The sequence below is a fragment of the Cervus elaphus genome, chromosome 28 (assembly GCF_910594005.1).
Source record: "Cervus elaphus chromosome 28, mCerEla1.1, whole genome shotgun sequence".
Classification (NCBI taxonomy): Eukaryota; Metazoa; Chordata; class Mammalia; order Artiodactyla; family Cervidae; genus Cervus; species Cervus elaphus.
In genome coordinates this window covers 45,146,307-45,168,844 of record NC_057842.1, presented here as the reverse complement: position 1 = coordinate 45,168,844, position 22,538 = coordinate 45,146,307, and the positions used below count along the sequence as shown (strand labels likewise).

Sequence of the window (22,538 nt, the reverse complement as noted above, 5' to 3'; positions counted from 1 at the left end):
CTCTTTTGTCTTGGGCTTTAAGACAGCATTTTAGCCTGAATTCTAAGCTAATTCCTTGAGAAACTCATTCTTCCTGTGGGCATCTCTCATGTATACACAAGGCACACATGTTAATGAATTTGTTTGTTTTTCTCTTGTTAATCTTTTATTATAGAAGCCTCAGTAGAGAACTCAGAAGGGTAAAGGGAAAATTATTTTTCTTCCCCTACTAATCACAATCAGTTAAAACTGCTGTCTCTTTCCACTCCTACCTTCCCCTCCATTGTATCAATACTTCCTCTCTTGCCAGGTGACACTACATTTGATTTGAAAAAATACAATTGCTTCGGGTTCAATGGGAAATACTGACGTGATGCATAGTAATTTCTGAGTTGAGTTATTACAGGCTGCTCTGGTTTAAGAATGCCTTCCAAGAATATTCCTACTTCCCACTACGCCAACACAACAAGGTATCATGGCATTTTATTATGGTAAGACTGAATGTCATGGTACCTAGCAATGGATTATATGAGCAGTGAAGGAGAAACATACTGTTCATGGAGTTCTCAAGGCAAGAATACTGAAGTGGTTTGCCATTCCCTTCTCCAGTGGACCACATTCTGTCAGTAAAGGACAGAAATGGTATGGACCTGACAGAAGCAGAAGATATTAAGAAGAGGTGGCAAGAATACACAGAAGAACTGTACAAAAAATATTTTCACGACCCAGATAATCACGATGGTGTGATCACTCACCTAGACCCAGAAATCCTGGAATGTGAAGTCAAGTGGACCTTAGGAAGTGTCACTATGAACAAAGCTAGTGGAGGTGATGGAATTCCAGATGAGCTGTTTCAAATCCTAAAAGATGATGCTGTGAAAGTGCTGCACTCAATACGCCAGCAAATTTAAAAAACTCAGCAGTGGCCACAGGACTGAAAAAAGTCGGTTTTCATTCCAATCCCAAAGAAAGGAAATGCCAAAGAATGCTCAAACTACCATACAGTTGCACTCATCTCACACCCTAGTAAAGTAATGCTCAAAATTCTCCAGGCAGGCTTCAGCAATACGTGAATCATGAGCTTCCAGATGTTCAAGCTGGTTCTAGAAAAAGCAGAGGAACCAGGATCAAATTGCCAACATCTGCTGGATCATCGGAAAAGTGAGAGAGCTGCAGGAAAACATCTATTTCTGCTTTATTGACTATGCCAAAGCCTTTGATTGTGTGGATCACAGTAAACTGTGGAAAGTTCTGAAAGAGATGGGAATACCAGACCACCTGACCTGCCTCTTGAGAAACCTGTATGCAGGTCAGGAAGCAACAGTTAGAATTGGACATGGAACAACAGTCTGGTTCCAAATAGGAAAAGGAGTACGTCAAGGCTATATATTGTCACCCTGCTTATTTAACTTATATGCAGAGTACATCATAAGAAACTCCGGGCTAGATGAAGCACAAGCTGGAATCAAGATTGCCGGGAGAAATATCAATAACCTCAGATATACAGATGACACCACCCTGATGGCAGAAAGTGAAGAAGAATTAAAGAGCCTCTTGCTGAAAGTTAAAGAGGAGAGTGAAAACAGTTGATTTAAAGCTCAACATTCAGAAAACTAAGATCATGGTGTCCAGTCCCATCACTTCATAGCAAATAGATGGGGAAACAGTGACAGACTTTATTTTTGGGGACTCCAAAATCACTGCAGATGGTGACTGCAGCCATAAAATTAAAAGACGCTTCCTCCTTGGAAGAAAAGTTATGACCAACCTAGACAGCATACTAAAAAGCAGAGACATTACTTTGCTAACAAAGGTCTGTCTAATCAAGGCTATGGTTTTTCCAGTAGTCATTTATGGATGTGAGAGTTGGATTATAAAGAAAGCTGAGCGCCAAAGAATTGATGCTTTTGAACTGTGGTGTTCGAGAAGACTCTTGAAGAGTCCCTAGGACTGAAAGGAGAAGTCCATCCTAAAAGAGATCAGTCCTGGGTGTTCATTGGAAGGACTGATGCTGAAGCTCCAATACTTTGGCCACCTGATGCGAAGAGATGACTCATTAGAAAAGACCCTGATGCTGGGAAAGATTGAGGGCAAAAGGAGAAGGAGGCGACAGAGGATGAGATCATTGGATAGTATCACTGACTCAAAGGACAGAAGTTTGAGCAAACTCCAAGAGACGGTGACGGAGCGGGAAGACTAGTGTGCTGCAGTCCGTGGAGTCACAGAGAGTCAGACATGACTTAGTGACTAAACAACAACGGTTAATGAAGATTGTCAATCAAAATGTATTTTGGCCTTATTCAGTGCACAAGAAAATGTGAGATGCCCTGGAATTTTACAGCTCATTAAGAAAGCTGTAAGACATCTTTCCAATTCGGACAACAATCCTAAATTTTACATGACATGGACAATAAGGGAGGAAGCAGCAGCGGGAGAGGAGCAGGGTTTGCGAACAATACCAAGTTTGGCTTGTGGATGGTAGGCATACAGAAGAAGAGTCAGGGTGGTAGTCAGTAAGTTTTGTTTTGCACAAGTTGAGTTTCGGCTACAAAGGGAACATCAAACTGAATGGGATGGAGTAGAGGTTGGAGTTAGAAACAGGGATCTGCAAATCACCGAGACAGAAAAAGAAGCTGGGAGCAGATGAGAGAACCCTGGGAGACAGAGGAGGGGACGACTGGAAAACAGTAATGGTTAAAGGGCTGGGGGAGAGAAAAGGAAGCCTTTAAAAAAGACAAGAACTGGTTTTAGAGGCAAGAAGAAAACTAAAGGTGTCTAATGTCCCTGAAACCATGGAAAAAGTGAGCATAATGAAAGTGGTTTACAGTGCTGGAGACTTCAGAGATCAAACTGGAAGAACGGAAAAGTATTGTTGGGTTAACAGCTCGGTCAGCTGTGACCCATGAGGACACCTGCAGCTGCCTGGCCAGGCTGGAATTGAGGTTCCAGTGCATCACAAGAGAGTTTTCTAGGTGGCAGGGGGTGGGGGGGAGTCGGTGGGAACTATCTGTAAGCCACCAATGGTTAGGTAAGAGTTTTCTACTGATTCCTTTAGCTGAGCCCGCAGAGCTCCCTGGAGAACAGGTCCAGGTGGACGCCTGACCCATCGCCGCACACTGGCCAGGCCAGAGCTGCAGCCTTCCTTCTCCACTTCCTCCAACCCCAGGAGTTCTTCAAGCAGGTACACTTTCTCCTTCCCCTGTCCGTTCTCCCCCGTACAAGCCAGTCGCGTGCTAATGAAAACCCAAAAGTTCCCAGGGGTGGTGGGGTGGATAGCAGGGAGAAGCAGGTGGGTAGGAGGGTGAAGGACAGGCAGGTAACGGCAGCAGAAAGAAGGAAGCGGATGTGATTACTGGTATCGGCATATGGTGGGGAAATCCAATGTTTTACGTTTCAGTCTGTCTAACTCTATGAACAGAATTAATCAGACACCTAATTTACACTTCCATGACAAAATTTTACAGTCTCAAAGTCTAATCTCAAAAAAGAAACAGGGAAGAGCATTCCTAAATCCACTGCATCGAGTGTCAGGTATACACAGTTTAGAAGTGACATTTATTTTGCGGAGGAGGAATAGTTCAATTTCTAACACTTTCTAATACTTCTGTCAAACCGAGTGAAGTATAACTTTCCAGCAAGAGATGTATTTCAGGCAGAGCATGACACTACTGATAAATATAACCATCAGATAGAACCCTTTCTCAAAAATACCTGGTGTAACCACTTTTTAAAAAAAGTTCTATTCATCTTGAGAACTCTAAGTTATCTATGGGTTCCTACTGAATAAGTCATTAAGAAACTATGGACGGGCTGATAACAAGGAAATCATTTCATGTGACTTCTCTAGTGATACCAAAGTGTGGGCAAAAATGACACATAACATCAATATTAAGTTATTCCCTTGGTTCACTGATGCTCAGTTGTGGCAAAAATATAACGACAGAACAAAGAAGGAAAAGCAAAACACCATCGAGGCCTTAGAAAGCTTTGTCTTAGTTTCAAAAAGCTGTATGTTACAAAGAAAGCCTGTAAAAATCTTCCAAGGTGGGTGCTTTTGTCACTGTTAGTTTTAGGGGTTTTTTTTAATCAGCTAGTTAGAAAAACAATGTTGGTGCTGGACGACAAATACTGATTTTCTTTGGTGCAAACTAAAGACTGCCTTAGTGCCAACAGCTAACAGTAAAGGAATAATTATTGCTTAGAGAAGCCATAATATGCTCCACCAATCACAAAGGATAGTCAAACTGAAAAAAGTCACTTTGGACACTGGAACTTCTGGGTTTACATTAGTAAAACCCCACTACGACAGTAATCTCTTCATGTAGAAGTATTTTTACAGTATTTTAAGGCGCTCACATCTCCCACGTGATTCTCACAAGCAAGTAGTCAGAGAGGGGGGCATTATTACTATCGTGTGCAGTAATCTCAGTAAACTGAACTTTCCCAGAGCACCAAGGACCAGGTTCCCACTGCCACTCACAGCAAAGGCATTCAGAGCCCCTGCACAGGCAGGAATGTGACCCAAGTCCGTGGCGGGAGCCGGCGAGCCTCATTACAGCGGGTTTTGCTCCAGGGTGGTTCACACACGGCTACATCAGTGTGCACAGACTCAACATAACGCTTAAATCAATTTTATAAGGTATAAAACTTTCCAGTTCTCAAAGCCCACCCAACAACCGACACTGTCTACTCTCAGTACCTTGGTGGAAACAGCAGAGACCATAAAATGCATGCATGTGGGCAGCTGATTAGTTAGCAGCAGAAAGAGGAACCCAGGCCTCTACGTGCCCAGTTCCAAGCCATTATTGCTTAAACAAAAGACAATAAAATACCCATAAAGCAAATGACCAACTGGGACAAGCAGAGACAGCTAACTCTGCTTCTACAGAACTCATTTTCTACAGAATACTTAAAAAACAAAAACAAAAAATGCGATGCCCAAAGAGCCCGAACCAGCAAAGGAATGAGAGCTCTCTACCCAGAGTGGTCACGGGGGCACAGAAATCTGAATGCTTTTTAAGGAAAAACAAAGCAAAGAATCAATGTCACTGCAGAGCCTACAATAATAATACATGTCTAAAAATGCTGCCTATGATTTTTCCAAAGTTATTAACAGAGACAAACCATTAGAAAGACCTACATGGTCAAACTAATTTAAACAAAGTGTTGGGCCAAAATGGCAACTTCAAGAATGATAAGCCCCAAAAGCTTAAACAGGGTTGACCTTTTGAATAAATATTTGCCTTCAATTCTACAATGAAGGATAGCACCTCACTAGCTGAATAGCCTTTACGCTGCTTTCAGAAAAACAGCTATTAAGCTTCCACTAAACTTAAAGTGCCATGTTTCATAACAACAGGAATATAGAATGACACAGAACTTCAATTCTTTTTCCAGCACAACCTTTAGTGATCAGGAAACGAAATTCCACCTACAACCCTCTCCTTCCCCACAATCACTGAATGGTTCTAGTTTTCCTACCAAATAATAAAATCATCAGTTTTCTCTACGCTGCCAACTTTGTGAAACACCAAGGATACAGCGGTCATACCGGTAATAACAGCACCACCAGGTACGGTGTGCCTTCGGGCTACAACCTGTGCCACTGATGTTCTATGTGTTGCCTCACTGAACACCTGAAATAAAACTCACAAAGAAGTGCCTGAGTGGGCTAGAAAGTTCTTGAATATGAACTCAAGAACATCTAAAGCATCGTCGCTGTATTTTTGCAAACCCAACAAACATATCTGCAAGTTTTGGAAGCACCAGACCTGCCTAAAAGGAGCCTGAGAGAACATGAGTATTCAAGGACTTTATATCTGTTTTTCATAGAAACCTGCAAGCGGAAGAGCAACTCCTAGGAAAAAAACAGTGGTACCTCAAAATCATTCTTCAAAAACCATAAGCCAGTCATTCTTAATGTTTCTTAGGAATCTGATGAAAGCTATGGATCTTCTTCCCAGAGACTGACATACAAAAATTTTGCATCATTTTAGAAGGATTAGACTCCTAACATCCATCTACATATTTTTTAAAATTCTCAACTGATTGAGCTAAGAATCAACAGAATGAGACTTAAAAAAGAAATGGACAGAAGAGTTCTTTAAAAATTGTTTGAAATGTTCGCACAATTCTGCTCGTGTAAGTGATCCTAGTTTTAATGCTTCTGACAAATCCTCTGCAAAGACTTCACCAAAGTAAAGAAGGGAGTTTCAGGTGCTACCACTGACGCTCACCGTTTTCCTGTGCAATTCTTGTCGTTCAGGCCACCAACCTTGTTTATGGCAGACCACGCTGTGAGAGCCACGTACGGCAGGGAGGCGGCTTGAGTATGAGTGAGCGATCTGGGCTTGTGAGACACCTAGATTTGAACACAACAGTCAAAAATAAGCAGTGACTTGGAACCTATGAACACAATTAAGTACACATAACAGTCTACCAGGTTCAGTGATTATCATAAAACCCGCTCTAGGATTATTCCTAAGGAATTTCTCCAAACGACTCAATCTGCCAAGCAGAAGGGTCAGTAAGGTTTTACAGGTTACATTATTGGATACGGCTGTATAATTCTTCACAAAAAGACCACATTCAACGATCCCATTAGTCCTAACTACGGCCAGAAACAAATCCAAATACACCTTGAGCCCTCATAAATACATTCTAATTTGCTTTTGTGGTTAGCTCTTTCCTTTACTCTCACTCCATGGGTAAATAATCCACCTGCAGGAGACACAGGAGATGCAGGTCAGATCGCTGTGTAGGGAAGATTCCCTGGAGAAGGAAAACTGCAACTCACTCCAGTACTCATGCCTGGAAAAGGCCCTGGACAGAGGAGCCTGGCGGGTTATAGCACATGGGGTCACAAAGACCAGGACACAACTGAACACACAGCACAATCTTTCCAGACTTCTCTAATCTCAGGAATACCCCTTTCCCTCTCCTGCTCTCCCTTCTGCAGCCAATTTCCTTAATATCAACCCCTTTCTTTCTAATTAAACTGTCAGGCCTCCTGACTGCATTTGATTAGACTCCAGTTTTGAAAGTTATTTGAAACAGCTTGATACTTCCAATGCTTCCATTTATGATGAATCAGTATGCTCCATTTGGTATATTTGGTTTCAACAATTTACACTGAGGATAAAACCAAAGAACACAGTAGGGTTTCTAGATCTCACAAATCCCTGCTCCACAAGACACAGATAACTGCTCTGGCAGGCAGCCTATTTAAATGACATCCAATACATTTTTAAATATTTTTAAAAATTCCTATTCTCTCAGTTCTTTTGAAACTAGCCATAAAACTTGAACCTGATTTAAAAAAAAAAAACAAAAAACACCAATTATCTCAGAGATAGTGGTCAGTCTTTGTTTCCACTTTCCAACAGCACTTCAGCACAGAACTGGCGAGTTACCTCATTCCCACTGACAACAACAAATTCTGACAGAGTGCCTTGTTTCCAGGGAGGAACTGCAGCCCAGACCTGAAACACACACACTGTTCGTTAGAAACAGATCTTTTTAGAACAAAGCTAAGCATGACAGTGTTCCCCAACACATACCCCACACCCTGTGAGAAAAAGCACAAGTCCACAACCCACCAAACAAAAGTTACTTTCACATGATATCAATATATTATTTAGAATGATTCTGGATTTACCAAGTCAAACCACATTGGAGGTCAGGTCAGTTCAGTTCAGTCACATCCAACTCTCTGCAACCCCATGGACCACAGCACGCCAGGCCTCCCTGTCCATCACCAACTCCCAGAGTTTACTCAAACTCATCTCCATTGAGTCAGTGATGCCATCCAATCATCTCATCCTCTGTCATCCCCTTTTCCTCCTGCCTTCAATCTTTCCCAGAATCGGGGTCTTTTCAAATGAGTCAGTTCTTCCCATCAGCTGGCCAAAGTATTGGAGTTTCAGCTTCAGTGTCAGTCCTTCCACTGAATAAATACTCAGGACTGATTTTCTTTAGGATGGACGGGTTGGATCTCTTTGCAGTGCAAGGGACTCACAAGAGTCTTCTCCAACACCACAGTTCAAAATCATCAATTCTTCGGCACTTAGCTTTCTTTATAGTCCAACTCTCATATCCATACATGATTTATGGAAAAACCATACCCTTGACTAGATGGACCTCTGTTGGCAAAGTAATGTCTCTGTTTTTTAATATGCTGTCTAGGTTGGTCATAACTTTTCTTCCAAGGAGGAAGCGTCTTTTAATTTCATGGCTGCAATCACAATCTGCAGTGATTTTGGAGCCCCCCAAAATAAAGTCAGCCACTGCTCCCACTGTTTCCCCATCTATTTGCCATGAAGTGATGGGACAGGATGCTATGATCTTTGTTTTCTGAATGTTGAGCTTTAAGCCAACTTTTTCACTCTCCTTTTTCACTTTTCATCAAGAGGCTCTTTAGTTCTTCTTCACTTTCTGCCAGCAGGGTGGTGTCATCTGTGTATCTTGATATTTCTCCTGGCAAACTTGATTCCAGTTTGTGCTTCATCCAGCCCAGCATTTCTCATGATGTACTCTGCATATAAGTTAAATAAGCAGGGTGACAACATACAGCCTTGACATAGTCCTCTCCCTATTTGGAACCAGTCCATCGTTCCATGTCCAGTTCTAACTGTTGCTTCCTGACCTGCACACAGGTTTCTCAAGAGGCAGGTCAGGTGGTCTGGTATTCCCATCACTTGAAGAATTTTCCACAGTTTGTTATAATCTACACAGTCAAAGGCTTTGGCATAATCAATAAAGCAGAAAGAGATGTCTCTCTGGAACTCTCTTGCTTTTTCGATGATCCAACGGATGTTGGCAATTTGATCTCTGGTTCCTCTGCCTTTTCTAAAACCAGCTTGAACACCTGGAAGTTCAGGGTTCACATACTGTTGAAGACTGGCTTGGAGAATTTTGAGCCTTACTTTACTAGCGTGTGAGATGAGAGCAATTGTGAGGTAGTTTGAGCATTTTTTGGCATTTCCTTTCTTTGGGATTGGAGTGAAAACTGACCTTTTCCAGTCCTGTGGCCACTGCTGAATTTTCCAAATTTGCTGGCTTATGAGTGCAGCACTTTCACAGCATCATCTTTTAGGATTTGAAATAACTCAACTGGAATTCTATCACCTCCACTAGCTTTGTGCGTAGTGATGCTTCCTAAGGCCCACTTGACTTCACTTTCCAGGATGTCTGGGTCTAGGTGAGTGATCATACCATCGTGATTATCTGGGTCATGAAGATCTTTTATAGTTTTTCTATGTATTCTTGCCACCTCTCCTTAATATCTTCTGCTTCTGTTAGGTCCATACCAATTCTGTCCTTTATTGAGCCCTTCTTTGCATGAAATGTTCCCTTGGTATCTCTCACTTTCTTGAAGAGATCTCTAGTCATTCCCATTCAATTGTTTTCCTGTATTTCTTTGCATTGATCACTGAGGAAGGCTTTCTTATCTCTCCCTGCTATTCTTTGGAACTCTGCATTCAAATGTGTATGTTTTTCCTTTTCTCCTTTGCATTTCGCTTCTCTTCTTTTCACAGCTATTTGTGAGGCCTCCTCAGACAGCCATTTTGCTTTTTTGCATTTCTTTTTTCTTGGGAATGGTCTTGCTCCCTGTCTCCTGTACAATGTCATGAACCTCCATCCATAGTTCATCAGGCACTCTATCAGATCTAATCCCTTGAATCTATTTGTCACTTCCACAGTATAATCATATGGAATTTGACTTAGGTCATACCTGAATGGTCTGGTGGTTTTCCCTACTTTCTTCAACTTAAGTCTGAATTTGGCAATAGGGAGTTCATGATCTGAGCCACAGTCAGCTCCTGGTCCTGTTTTTGTTGACTCTATAGAGCTCCTCCATCTTTGGCTGCAAAGAATATAATCAATCTGATCTTGATATTGACCATCTGGTGATGTCCATGTGTAGAGTCTTCTCTTGTGTTGTTGGAAGAGGGCGTTTGCTATGACCAGTGCGTTCTCTTGGCAAAACTCTATTAGCCTTTGCCCTGCTTCATTCTGTACTCCAAGGCCAAATCTGCCTATTACTCCAGGTGTTTCTTGACTTCCTACTTTCGCATTCCAGTCCCCTACAATGAAAAGGACATCTTTTTGGGGTGTTAGCTCTAGAAGCTCTTGTAGGTCTTCATAGAACTGTTCAACTTCAGCTTCTTCAGCATTACTGGTCGGAGCATAGACTTGGATTACTGTGATACTGAATGGTTTGCCTTGGAAACAGAGATCATTCTGTTGTTTTTGAGATTGCATCCAAGTACTGCATTTTGGACTCTCTTGTTGACTATGAGGACTACTCCATTTCTTCTAAGGGATTCTTACCTTCAGTAGTAGATACAATGATCATCTTAGTTAAATTCACCCATTCCAGTCCATTTTAGTTCGCTGATTCCTAAAATGTCGACATTGGATGTAGACAGCAGTAAATCCTGCTGTATTTACTCGCTACTTAGAGCACCAGCAAGAACATATTCTCTGGAACTTTAATCCTGGCTTCTATCACTTATTTGCTGTGTGACCTCTTTATACCTTGACTCTCACCTGTAGACTGGCCTAACTGTACTTACTTTACAGAGATTAAATTAGGTTTTTTTTTCCTAATGAAAAAACAACTAGAACAGCCCTATTGTTATGAGCTGACTTTAATTTCTTGGTATAAAAGTTCAAAGTGACAAGGGACAGGTGATTATATCAACCTTTAGCTATTTTAAAACCATCTAACCCATAAGATAGAAATGGTCATTTAAAGACTTAAAAAGTCCCAATCATTTTTTTCACTTGTCTATATTTTTTATTAAAAAAATTTTTTTAATTGGAGGGTAATTGCTTTATAAGCTTTACAACGCTGTGCTGCTTTCCACTGCACAACACCATGAATCAGCTCTAAGTATGCATATATTCCCCCCCTCTTGAGCCTCCTTTCCCTCACGTATCGTAAAGTCTTGCAATTCTCAGGCACTAGCTTTACAATGGTCAAGCACAGCAAGCTATTGTGACAGAACCAGAAAACAGAACCATGAACTGAACCAAGAAAAGGGTTCCAGCCAAAGCTCAGTATATTCATTGAAAAGAAGAAGAAAAGGTCAGTGATATGGAATATACTTCCAAAAGCAGGAGAATGAAACCAGCCAATTTTGAAAAGGAACAGTGGAATGTGATAACTCACCTCATCTCCAGGTTTGAAGTACCTGACATCAAGTCCACACTCCATCACCACACCAGACACATCCCGACCCAGAGTCAGAGGAAATTCTTCTCCTTTGATTTTAACATGTAAAGGATCACGTTTCATATTTAAAGCTGTGGCTCCATAACCACCTAGAAGATACAATTTACTTTTTTCTTCCAAAAGAATGGGATGGTTTCAAAACTGCTGCAGTTATGGGCCAGGTACAATTCTAGATCCTCAAGAAGTAGATTATAAAGTAATCTATCTTATAAATTTTTTACCATCACACAGGAAAGCATAAAAACAATGAGTGTTGTTCCTTTCAAAGAAAATTACTAGGAAAGTTATAATCACTTTTTAAGAAATTTTATATTGGAGTATAGTTAATTAAACAAATAATCACTTTTTGAAATTCTAATTCTGAAACAGTCTTCAGAACTGGTCTTTGAAGATGGTTTCCTTATTAATTTGTTCATTCATGAACTTTTTCAACACGAAATGGTTTGAAGCCAAGGCTGATGAAGTAGATAAATGTTAAAGTTGTCTTAAGTTAATAAGCAAATAAATAAGGTATAGTACCTTATACTAAGACACTGGTCTGCGAGTAATTGTCCCTGTCTCCCAAAAAATGTTTCTAAAACACCTCTGGGTTAAGTGTAAGATTCCCAAATGGAAAAGAACCACTTGGCTGCATCAACTCTGATATGCTAAATCAGGTGGATTGTGTTATTATATATCTTTCTTATTTAAGAATATTTACATAAATATCAACTAAACAGAACTGAAAATGTTCCTCTGATCACTATTTTTTTCCCAAATAAACTGGCTACATATAATAATCCAAAGTAGTTTATTACACATCTTCCACACATAAAATGGTTTTCCTAAGACACAAAACTGTCTGCTGTCATCTTTTCTGCTTGACATCCTCCTGAGAACATTTCTGCTACATGAGGGACTCCAAGATAAGCACCTTGCTTATCTTTATAGGGTCATGCACCACAATTCATGCTCCAGAATCACTAATCATTCTGAAAGTCTCCCCTTTTCTCCCACTCATCCTCATCAGATCTTAAGGATGAGGAGAAACCAGCAAAGGAGCCCAAGAAGGCTTGGCCAGTGAAAAGGCATCCAGAAAGTCAAGTGAAGAGGGCCATTTAAAGAAGTCAGATGCTGCTGCCAGGGAAGAAAGTTTTCAAACAAGGTCAAGAGCTGCCAACAGACCTTTAAGAAACAAAAAAAAACTACCCCCCAAAACAAAATATTGGATCCAACAGCACCGAAGTCTTTGGTGACCTTTTTATGGAGCAGCTGCTATGGCATGGGGTGACAGAGAGAATGGGAATGAGGAACTGAACACCATGAGAACATTCAGCTCTTCCAAATACTGATAGGATTGCTATAGAGAGTGGGAAAATGGGGCAGCGGCTGGAGAAGGCAAAGTAAGAGGGAGGGTTTTTGGTGGTGGGTGGTGGTGGTTTAGTTGCTACGTTGTGTCCGACTCTTGTGATCCCACAGACTGTACTCCACCAGACTCCTCTGACCATGGGATTCTCCAGGCAAGAATACTGGAGTGAGTTGCCATTTCCTCCTCCAGGGGATCTTCCCAACCTAGGGATCAAGCCCTGGTCTCCTGCATTGCAGGCAAATTCTTCACGCCTGAGCCACCAGGGAAGCCCACTGAAGGACTTTTAAGCCTTTTTTTTCGGTCCTATTTATGAGTGGAGAAATAATAGCAAGTTTTATGCCAATGTAAGTGATCCAGTGGAAAGGAACACACTGAAGATGCAGGAGACAATTGCTGAAACAATGCTCCTGAGTGGGTGAGCAGGCATGGGGTCTAGAACCTTGGTGGAGGGCTGGCCTCAGATGGGAACAATGACATTTAATCCATACAGCAAGAGGTAGAGAACACAGGCAGAGAGGCTGACAGGGGAGTGCAGAAGTTGTTTTTCTAATAAAAAATCAAGACACATGGAAGACAGCATTTTAAAGTTGGGAACGTCCCAGAAAATCTAAGCTGAAGGCCACCATGCCAATATTAGATATATGCCAGCTGGCTAGTTAGGAGTGCCTTCTACCAGGGGGAAGATAACTTCCCATGTAATACTCACAAAAATCACATCTTAGTCTTCCTGTCTTACATTCCTTTTCCACCTCTCAAACACAATAAAACAATTATTCACTGAAATTCCTATGTGATTTGATCAACAAAAGTGGGAATTTAGTCAAGTCAAATTTTCAAGCTGCCCAAAAAACAAAAACAACAACACTCCAGTCCCTTTCTGAGCTTCACAGCCTGCAAAAGAAGGCTGTTTTCTCGGTTACTTGGATATCGACTGAGTAGTCCTGGCTCACTGGTACCAGCTAAACTAGTACCAAATCCAGAAATAGCTGGTAGTTAGGAACTGAGAACATTCTTAGAGACAGTGAATGGGGAACCTTAGCAGTTCTGTGTCATTGTTAGAGGTGATCAGTTTGGTTCAGAGATGGAATGACCTGGAAAATCCTAAATCTGCCATTAGTTTCAAATGCTTTGATCTCATCTAAAGAAACCAAACTTTGATGGTATGATGCTCTTGGCTGCATTTTTTTTTTCTATTTTAAGATTACTCATTTTTCATTACCCATTTATATGATTTACGATTTAAATCCAACAACAGTAGCCATCTCCAGAAAAATAGGTGACTCTCATGTTTCAAAATAGACATGTCCTTGCTTTCTCGTCGAGGGAAATAACGGTCCCTATCGTTTACAATTTTATTTCTCCAAGCTACCATTTCAGGTATGTTCTGCAACAATAATCATACATTCTCAAAAAAGAATCTATGGGCAGGAAATACAGAGGATAACTACAAATAATATTACCCAGTCAAGTCATTAAAAAACTATGATGCCTCAAGAATACTATATAAAAGTAAAATGTGTTATTAAATAGCAGTCAAGAAAGTCCAGATTCAGCCATTCTACTGATATTAAAATGTACAATGTAACACAAATACATAAATTGTGCATGTGCATTCAAAGAAATGAAAAGTTAACAACTTATTGACTGGAGATGTATTAATACGTCTTTTGTCACTCGAACATTACTGACCAGAGATCTTTAATAAAATTGCTGGTCACAGGCACTGATTTCTACAAAAATCCCCTGGTCAATAATGTGTTAACAGATCTAAACAAAGACAAAAAGCTTTTAAATCATGGATTAAAAAAAAAAATTTACTCTGTAATCAAATTAGAATGAACATCTAAAATGACATTAATGACTGAATGACGACTACATATGTGAAACAGCAAAAAAGGCTATAGTTGAAAAGGGCATGGGATCTACCTTCAAAGAGCTTATAATCAAGGAGATGGCAAATACATACTGCTCACTAGGTATAAATCTATCACTTAAAGATAATTTCAACACGAGTCTCCCTGTTGGCTCAATGGTAAAAAATTCATCTGCCAATGCAGGAGACATGGGTTCAATCCCTTATGTGACAAGATCCCACATACCACAGAGTAAGTCCACGCGCCACAACTACTGAGCCTGTGCTCTAGAGCCTGGGAGCTACAACTGAGCCCACGTGCCCTAGAATCCATCCACTGTAACAAGAAGCCACTGCAACAAGAAGTCCAAGCACTGCTGCTAGAGAGTAGTCCATGCAGCAAGGAAGACCTAGCACAACCCAAAATAAACAACAGAACTTTTTTTTAAAAAAGGTAATTCTGAGAAAAACTAAATTATCTTCATGCCCTATGGAAACAGAATAAGCTGAAACACCTAGTAGTAGCAACTATTCTAAGCAAACAAACGGAACACACGTGTATATTTCATGGGGCAATCACCATAAAATCATTTAAACTTGTATCTCTTTCCCCACAAAGAAATGTGTAATAGCTGTTCCTCATATGTCTAGATCAGCACTGTCCAACAGGGATGTAATGCAAGCCACATATCTAACTTAAAATTTTCAAGCAGACACTAAAAAGTGAAAAGAAAGTGACATTAATGCTAATAATATTTTACTTAATATATCCAAAATATTATCAGATCATTATGTAATGAATGTAAAATTAATGACATTTTACACTCATTTTTTACTAAGTCTTGAAATCTAGTGTATATTTTACATTAACTGTACATCCCCATTCAGACTAGCCACATTTCAATTGCTCATTTTTTGTCATGATTTTCCAAAGTTAAAGTAATTCACAAACAGTAATCAATCTTTTCAGCACTGTAGTAACTGCATAAGGAATACAGTGCACTCCAAGCTTTGTCAATAACCCCGAGCAGAAATTAAGATAACATTATTTCCATTGAAGATGGAGCACAACAGAAAAGCGTATTTTAACTTCCAAGGGCAGACCGCAACAACAAAATGAGGAAAAGTACTGTGTCCATATTTTGGCATCCTGTTCTGCTGCTTTGTCCACTTGACCATTAGAAAAAGCTGGGAGTAGTGGAAAGGCAAACACAAATTACCATGAAAAGGCAAATTCTGAACTGATGTGACAATAAAACCATACCTTTAAAACCTGTGATGGACCTCAGAATATCATAAAGTTCCCAGCAAAGTGTACCAGAAAATTAGCTGTGGATACAATTCTCAAGTCCCAATTTACATTTTTAAGGTAGCACTAGAAGCAATTCAAACTTATATTTTGTAAAAGATTAAAGCATACCATGGACATTGCCAGTTCAAAAATTTTTTAAATACCTACTGAGATACTGTCAAAAGCCTAAGCCATTTCTTTGTGTTAACTCCCCCAAAAGTAGTCAATAACAACTCATCTTTTAAAACTGATCCCTGATGAGGTTGTCTCAAGTTTAAAAAAAAAAAAAGGTAATGAGCAATGTCTTTTGAAACTTACTTCTCATATTAACATCTATAGGATTTATACTTGCAGCGTGAACTTTGATAATGACTTCATTTGGATAGTGAATCATTGGTATCATCATGTTCTGGGTAAACCGAAGCACTTCATTACTCCCATACTTATCTATCACCCAAGCAGGCATGACAGTGCTTCTTGGAGAGGTAGTACTAATTTTTCGAACTGAAGGCTTTTGTATAACTTGGCTTCTCCAAAGGCAAACCGCACTGCGTGCATTTCTTCTAAACACACAGGTCTTCAAAAATCCCATTGTAAACAGTGGTTGAATTACGTGCCCTAATTAGAAGGCACTTAAACGGGATCAAACCTTCACACCTGAATTCCGTCAAATTCTCCCAAACACCCTGGCCGATTTCAAAGCTGAGAATTTTTAAATGAAGACAGACTAATGGGGCAATCAAAGTAAGAAGAGTATGGATTTCCTTTACTCTTCACATCTGAAATGCTCCAATTAACATTCCAATCAGTATGCCATTCATTCTTCTCCTCCCTTACACCCGCTCCCCTTAAAAACAAAACCCCTAAAATCCTGCCCTGTCCCGGAAGCCCTCTGCGGGAGAAGCCGACTCCTCTCGCGATCCAGACGCCACAGAAATTCACACACTTCCAGGCTTCCGCCGCGACCCTAGCCCAGAGTCTCCTTGCCACCGTTTCTCTTTCCCTTCGGGACTTGCTCAGCGGCGCCAGCCAATCGTGTGCAAAGATCATTTGCCTTGGGCTGCAATTCGACCAATCCGAGAGCTCGGTGCTGACAGGTTCTGCGATGATCAAAGATGGCTGCGCCCATGTAATACCAGCAGCGGCAACTGACCTTTCTGTTTTCCTCCTCGTCACCTGGTCCCTGTGGTGGCAGACGGGGCACGAGAACCATGTTGGGCCGGACCCTCCGAGAAGTGAGTCAAATTGTCTGCTGAGGGTCCAAGAGGTCGGGAAGATTCGGGGAATCCTTGTTCTTGTGGACGAGGGGTCCCCCTTCCTGACCGCGTCTTGGTCAGCCTCGCTGCCTTCTTCCTTAGAACCTGGGGGGATTCGGACCTCCGAGTCCTTAGGCTGTGCTCCTTGTATCCTTCCGGAGTTGCATTCTCAGCGGGGAAGGCTTCTGCACCGCGGCGTTGTGGGGTGGAAGGCAGAGTGGTTTCTCTCGATTATTCGTTAGCTCAGGCTGCCTCCAGCCCTTGATGGCCTCGAGGCAGGCTCTGCCATGTAAGGGGGATTTAGCTAGTCCTTGTCCGCTACACTCATCTCATGCGGTCCTCACTAAAGAGCCCGCAAATCTGTACCTTGCAAAAGCCAAACTAGTGATTCTTAGCTCCCCACCCCCACCCCGCATATATTCATTCTCCAAGCTTCAAGAACCTCCAAGATACCAACGATTTTCTTACCTGTGCCTCCGTTTCCTCCACCTCATTTTTGAACTCTAGGCTATATTTGTGAATGTTTTCTGGACATCTCTTCCAAATGTCCCACAAGCACCCCAGACTCAATTTAACCAAAGTTGACTTAATCATTGTAACAGAACCATCTCTTGTGTCTCAACCTACATCATAAAAAACAAAAACTTGATTTCTGATAGTCTGTTGTTCAGGATACAACTGTTATTCCAGTTGCCCATAGATTTTTCTTTATATGTCATGTCCAATAGGTCACTAAAGTCTGTTCATTCTTCTTTGAAATTATGTCTGGAGTCTGTACTCTCATTTTATCCCTGCTCTTAGGGCTTTAATTCAGATCTCCTTGATTCCTGGCACAGATCTCCCAACCTGCAGAGCTATCTGATAGCAGGCCCACTACTCTCAGAATCACCTTGGGCCCTCCTTAAAAACTACAGCTGTGTCTCCCTCATGCAGGTCACTATGGTAAGGCCCAGAGGATATGGTTTAACCTTAGCTCCCAGGTGATTCTGCTGATAGATTTATCAATTGAGGACCTACCCCACCTTATATCTGCCTTCCATCTTCCATTTTTATCTTCACTTGGGAAGTCTTTTTCTTTTTTCAGCTGGCAGCCTTTTAGAAAACTATAAATTATGAGAACTTTAAATTCATCAGCTTTAAATAATAAACAGCTATTCCCTTAATACAGTTTTGTTCTACCAGACTAAATTGCATCTGCTTATACTGTCAGTGAACAATCTAATTTGTTCTTGAAAAAAATTTAATATTTTTTTTAACTACAAACTTAATGTAAAATGAAATACAACCTAAAAAATGGGGTATTTTTTTTTCTGCCCTTTCCCTCAGCACTACCTTTTTTGTGCCACCCTTCCTCACTAATGTCCAGTGAGCTATTGTGAGAACAATTGTTACCTCAAGGGGGAAAATATGTTTAGGGAATCTGACCCAAGGGTAGCCAGAAAGTTGCCTTGACATGATTACTTTCACTTAGTCACTCCTTTAACAAATATTTATTGATGCCTATTGTGCAAAACATTATTTGGTTATTTTCCCAGACCCTCATATATCTTCTGTCCACTCTGTTATTTCTACATCATTGTACCAGTGCCCCAAATTCTATGAATTAGAGATTAATTTAGTACATATTCCATTTTAAAGATGGATCTTTACACATTCCATACGTAAAGATGCCTGGGACAGTTGAATGATTTATCCATTGTAATTATAACAATCAGATTTCTCTCCATCACACTCTGGCTGAGATTATCAATTGAAGGAAGAGAAAATTTGTAGGGGAGGGGATTTGGGGAAGGACTGGAAACTGTGGTGTTTTGAGACAACTTGAGAGACCTGAGTGGAGGCTTAGGGCGGTAGAGGAGCCCTGGGAAGAAACACTGGTGTGTGTGTGAGTTACTCAGTCGTGGCCGACTCTGCGACCCCATGGACTGTAGCTCACCAGGCTTTTCTGTCCATGCGATTCTCCAGACAAGAATACTGGAGTGGATTGCCATTCCCTTCTCCAGAGGATTTTCCCAACCGAGGTGATGAATCCATTTGAGCTATAGAGAAACACTAAAAGGAGGTAAAATGCCAAATGGGGGATAAAACTGCTACTTGTAAATTTTAGCCAGGTACATTCAGGAAGGGGAAGAGTCTTACTTTCAATCTTTGTTTTTTAGTGGCCTGATCCCAGTGTTTCTAGGAACCAAACACCACACTAGTATTACTGGCCCTATAGTTATATTAAATGATTATTGTTATATTAAAGAAAATGAATTTTATATCCAATAGGCTTCTTGGGGGTCTAGCCTAAGAACATTTAATTACTGTTCTATGGGAAATTTTTCCAAATTTTAAACAACTCAGTTCATTCCTTCAGTTAACATTTATTGAGCACCTCTGTTCTAGACACTGAAGATGAGTATGAAGACAGAAATTCCTGCCCTTAGGAAACCTACGTTTGTGTGGGGAAGGAGGCATTAAATAAGTTTAATACTATAATTTCAAGTAGTATAGGTGCTATGAAGAAAGGTTAAGCAGGCTATTTTGTCGTTCAGTCACTCAGTCCTGTCCGACTCTACAACCTCATGGACTGCAGCACCCCAGGCTTCCCTGTCCCTCACCATCTCCCGGAGTTTGCTCAGACTCATGTCTGTTGTGTCAGTGATGCCATCCAACCATCTCATTCTCTGTCGCCCCTTTTCCTCCTGCCCTCAGTCTTTCCAGCATCAGAGTCTAGTGTGAGAATTAGTTGGGGGATATGGATGTTTTAGAGTGATCAGGAAAGTTTCTCTGAGTGGGTGATATATAATAGAGGCCTGAACGATAAGAAGGGTAAACCCTGGGAAGAACTGGGAGAAGGGTCTTTCAGGCAGGAGGAAGAGTAAGTGGAAAGTCTCTGAAGCAGGGGCAAACTTGACATGTTCAAGGAAGCTCTCTTCTCACCCAAGAGAACTAAACGAGGAGGAGAGTAATGGGAGATGAGGTTAGGGAAGCAGGAACCAGATCACCTTTCAGGCCATGCGAAGGAATGTGGGTTTTATTTTAAATGTAATGCAAATCCTCTGGAAGGTTGTGAGTCTTTGGACATGATCTGATTTACAATTTAAAAAACTCCAGGCTACTCAGGATTGTGACGGAGGAAGGCAAATGGAGAAGCAGGGAGGCCAGTTAGAAGGCCGTTGCCTTGTCAAGAGCTAATGCGGCATGGATAGGGTGGTGGGAGCAGAAGTAATGCAAAATAGGGGTTTCGTTTCTTAAGTTTGGGCTTTCTGGCGGACTGGATATAGGTTTGATGGAAAGAGACGAGTCAAGGAGGATGCTTAGATTTGGGGCCTGGGCAAGTGGCACAGTGGTAAAGAATCCGCCTGCCAGTGCAGGAGACACAGGAGATGCGGGTTCAATCCCTGGATCAGGAAAATCCCCTGGAGAAGGAAATGGCAACCCACTCTAGAATTCTTGCCTGGAGAATTGCATGGACAGAGGTGCCTAGCAGCCTATAGTTCATGGAGTCACACACAGTCAGACACAACTCAGCACAGCACGCAGCATCAAGATGAGACAGACTCTACAGGGAGCATGTTGTGAGGAGAAAATTATCAAGACAGGATAATTTTGAGATGCCTCCAAAGATATCCAAGCGAAGAGGTTGGTTGAGCAGATGGTTATAGGAATGTGGAGATCAAGAGAGAAGACATGAAGTTGGCCAGAGTAGAGGAGATAATTGAAGTTATAGGGTCAAATGAGATCACCTGTGAAGGTGAGTGTAAATATAGAAGAAGGCATAAAACTTTCCAACATTTCGAGGTTAGCAGTGGGAAGCACAGCTAGCAAGAGAGACTGGAAGGAATGGCCAGTAAGGCAGGAGGAAACCAGAAGGGCTTGGTGTCCTGAAATACAAGTGGAAGAGAAGTGCTTCCCGGAGGGGGTGATGTTGAATGCTGACCCAGACTGAGTGTGACTGCTGGATGTAGGAACGGGAAGCTGACTGGTGATCTTGAGGTGCTGTTTCTTGGAACGATGAAGACAAAAGCAAGACTGTTAAATGGGTGTGTTAAAGAGAGTACCAGTCAACCAGACACTCAGCTTCCAAGGGCTCTTCTATACCTTCAGCATTTATCAAGACAGTTTTTCTTTTGAAAGACAGTTCTTTTCCTCAGTGACTCTCTGATGTTATTGATACCTGTGAAGTTAATAAAATGTTGTCTATCGGTTACAGAGGAGTAAATGCTATTACACTTTGCACAGAGAAGTAGTGGAGCATGGGCTTCAGAAACAAGATCAGACCTTAATTGAATCCCAGCTCCGTTGCTTTCTAGCTATGTGATTTTAAGCAGGAACTTCGGTAATTTATCTGTAGATTGGAAATAATAATATCAGCCTGTTAGTGTGGATATAAAGGTTAAATGAAATGTAAAACATATAGGATAACATCTGGAACTAAGAGCTATTATTAGCACTGATTTTGTTACAGTGACAAAATTACTAGATTATATGTGTTTATAGTTTTCTTTTCCCTTGTTCTCTAAGAAGAGTAGTTCCTGCGGAAGATTTCCTCATTTTTCTAAGAAGGTGTATTACTTTTCTATTGCTGCATAACAAATTTGTCTTAAAATAACGCAGTGTTAAAACACCCACAGTCTTACCATCTCACACTTTTGTGGGTCAGGACTGGTGTGGCTGGCTTCTCTACTCAGTCTCACAAGGCTGGACATAAGGTGTCAACCAGAGCTGCAGATTCTTTGGATGCCTTGGGATCCTCTTTCCACCTCACTGGGGGCAGAATCCATTGCTTTGAGGTTGGAGGACTGAGTTTTCTTGCTGGATGGTAGAATAAATGAGCTCAGGAGACAGGAGATGTGGGATGATTAGAGCGGAGGTTTGGGAGAATACACAGATGCTGGTAATGACATGGTCTGGGCTGTGACCATGTGAGTGGGTCACTGGAGTGAAGTGAAGAGTTTGTGTCAAGGGAGTTCAGGAACTGAGAGACCCGGTGTCAGTGTGCCTGACTTGAAGTTTGAAGTCAACAAAAATAGCTACAGTGAACCAGCTGCTAAAATCTTTCATAAATGAAAAGGACTACCAGGGAGACTGTTAGGAGAGTAATATAATCTCCTCCAGGACCTGTGCGTCAGATGAGCTGGGGGTTTTGAGAAAAGAGGCAAGAAAAAGGCATTGAGGACAAGGGTAACACCTGCCCACACCATCTCCCCTCCCCACTGGACTCGGGTACATGGTAAGACAGACCTACTGCAGGAGAAGCAGTGGCCTTGAGGAAAAGTCTAGTTTCCATTAGAGAAAAGAAATGCTAGGGAGAGAGAATTTGTTTTCTTAATGAAAACTTTTCCACTTGATTTCATCTTCTATTCAGATATGACAGTTTTAGTTTTGCTCCAGGGGATCTGTACTATTTGTCATAATCCTTATGCCTAGTCCATTCTAGCTAATTAGCATCTTTGTTTTCATTTCCCTTCTCCAATACCCGTATTGATTTTCTCAAAACTAGATTTCCTAAATATGGTCCTAACAAAGATCACCATTTAAAATGAGTACTCCCAGAACAGTATGGAGCTTCCTTAAAAAACCAAAAA

The 22,538-nt window shown here is 41.2% G+C and overlaps 2 protein-coding genes across 3 annotated transcripts in view; one reads left to right on the top strand and one right to left on the bottom strand.

Annotated features, from left to right (window-relative positions):
• The window catches only part of RTN4IP1 (reticulon 4 interacting protein 1), a 50,148-nt gene extending 33,418 nt beyond the window's left edge, over window positions 1-16,730 (bottom strand). Inside the window, exons 1-4 of the mRNA XM_043889790.1 lie at window positions 16,028-16,730; window positions 11,156-11,307; window positions 7,392-7,460; window positions 6,216-6,340 (exon numbers count right to left, since the gene is read on the bottom strand). Of these exons, the coding sequence (XP_043745725.1) occupies window positions 6,216-6,340; window positions 7,392-7,460; window positions 11,156-11,307; window positions 16,028-16,301 (620 nt within the window). The 5' untranslated portion in view covers window positions 16,302-16,730. The remainder of the gene's footprint in view (window positions 1-6,215; window positions 6,341-7,391; window positions 7,461-11,155; window positions 11,308-16,027) is intronic.
• A 124-nt stretch (window positions 16,731-16,854) lies between these two features.
• QRSL1 (glutaminyl-tRNA amidotransferase subunit QRSL1) overlaps window positions 16,855-22,538 on the top strand; it is a 29,838-nt gene continuing 24,154 nt past the window's right edge. The window contains exon 1 of one of the 2 annotated variants that reach the window (XM_043889789.1): window positions 16,855-16,944. In XM_043889789.1, coding sequence (XP_043745724.1) covers window positions 16,921-16,944 — 24 coding nt within the window. In that variant the 5' untranslated portion in view covers window positions 16,855-16,920. Of the gene's footprint in view, window positions 16,945-22,052; window positions 22,184-22,538 lie in introns of those variants that run through there. The other variant, XM_043889788.1, reaches the window with a different exon arrangement.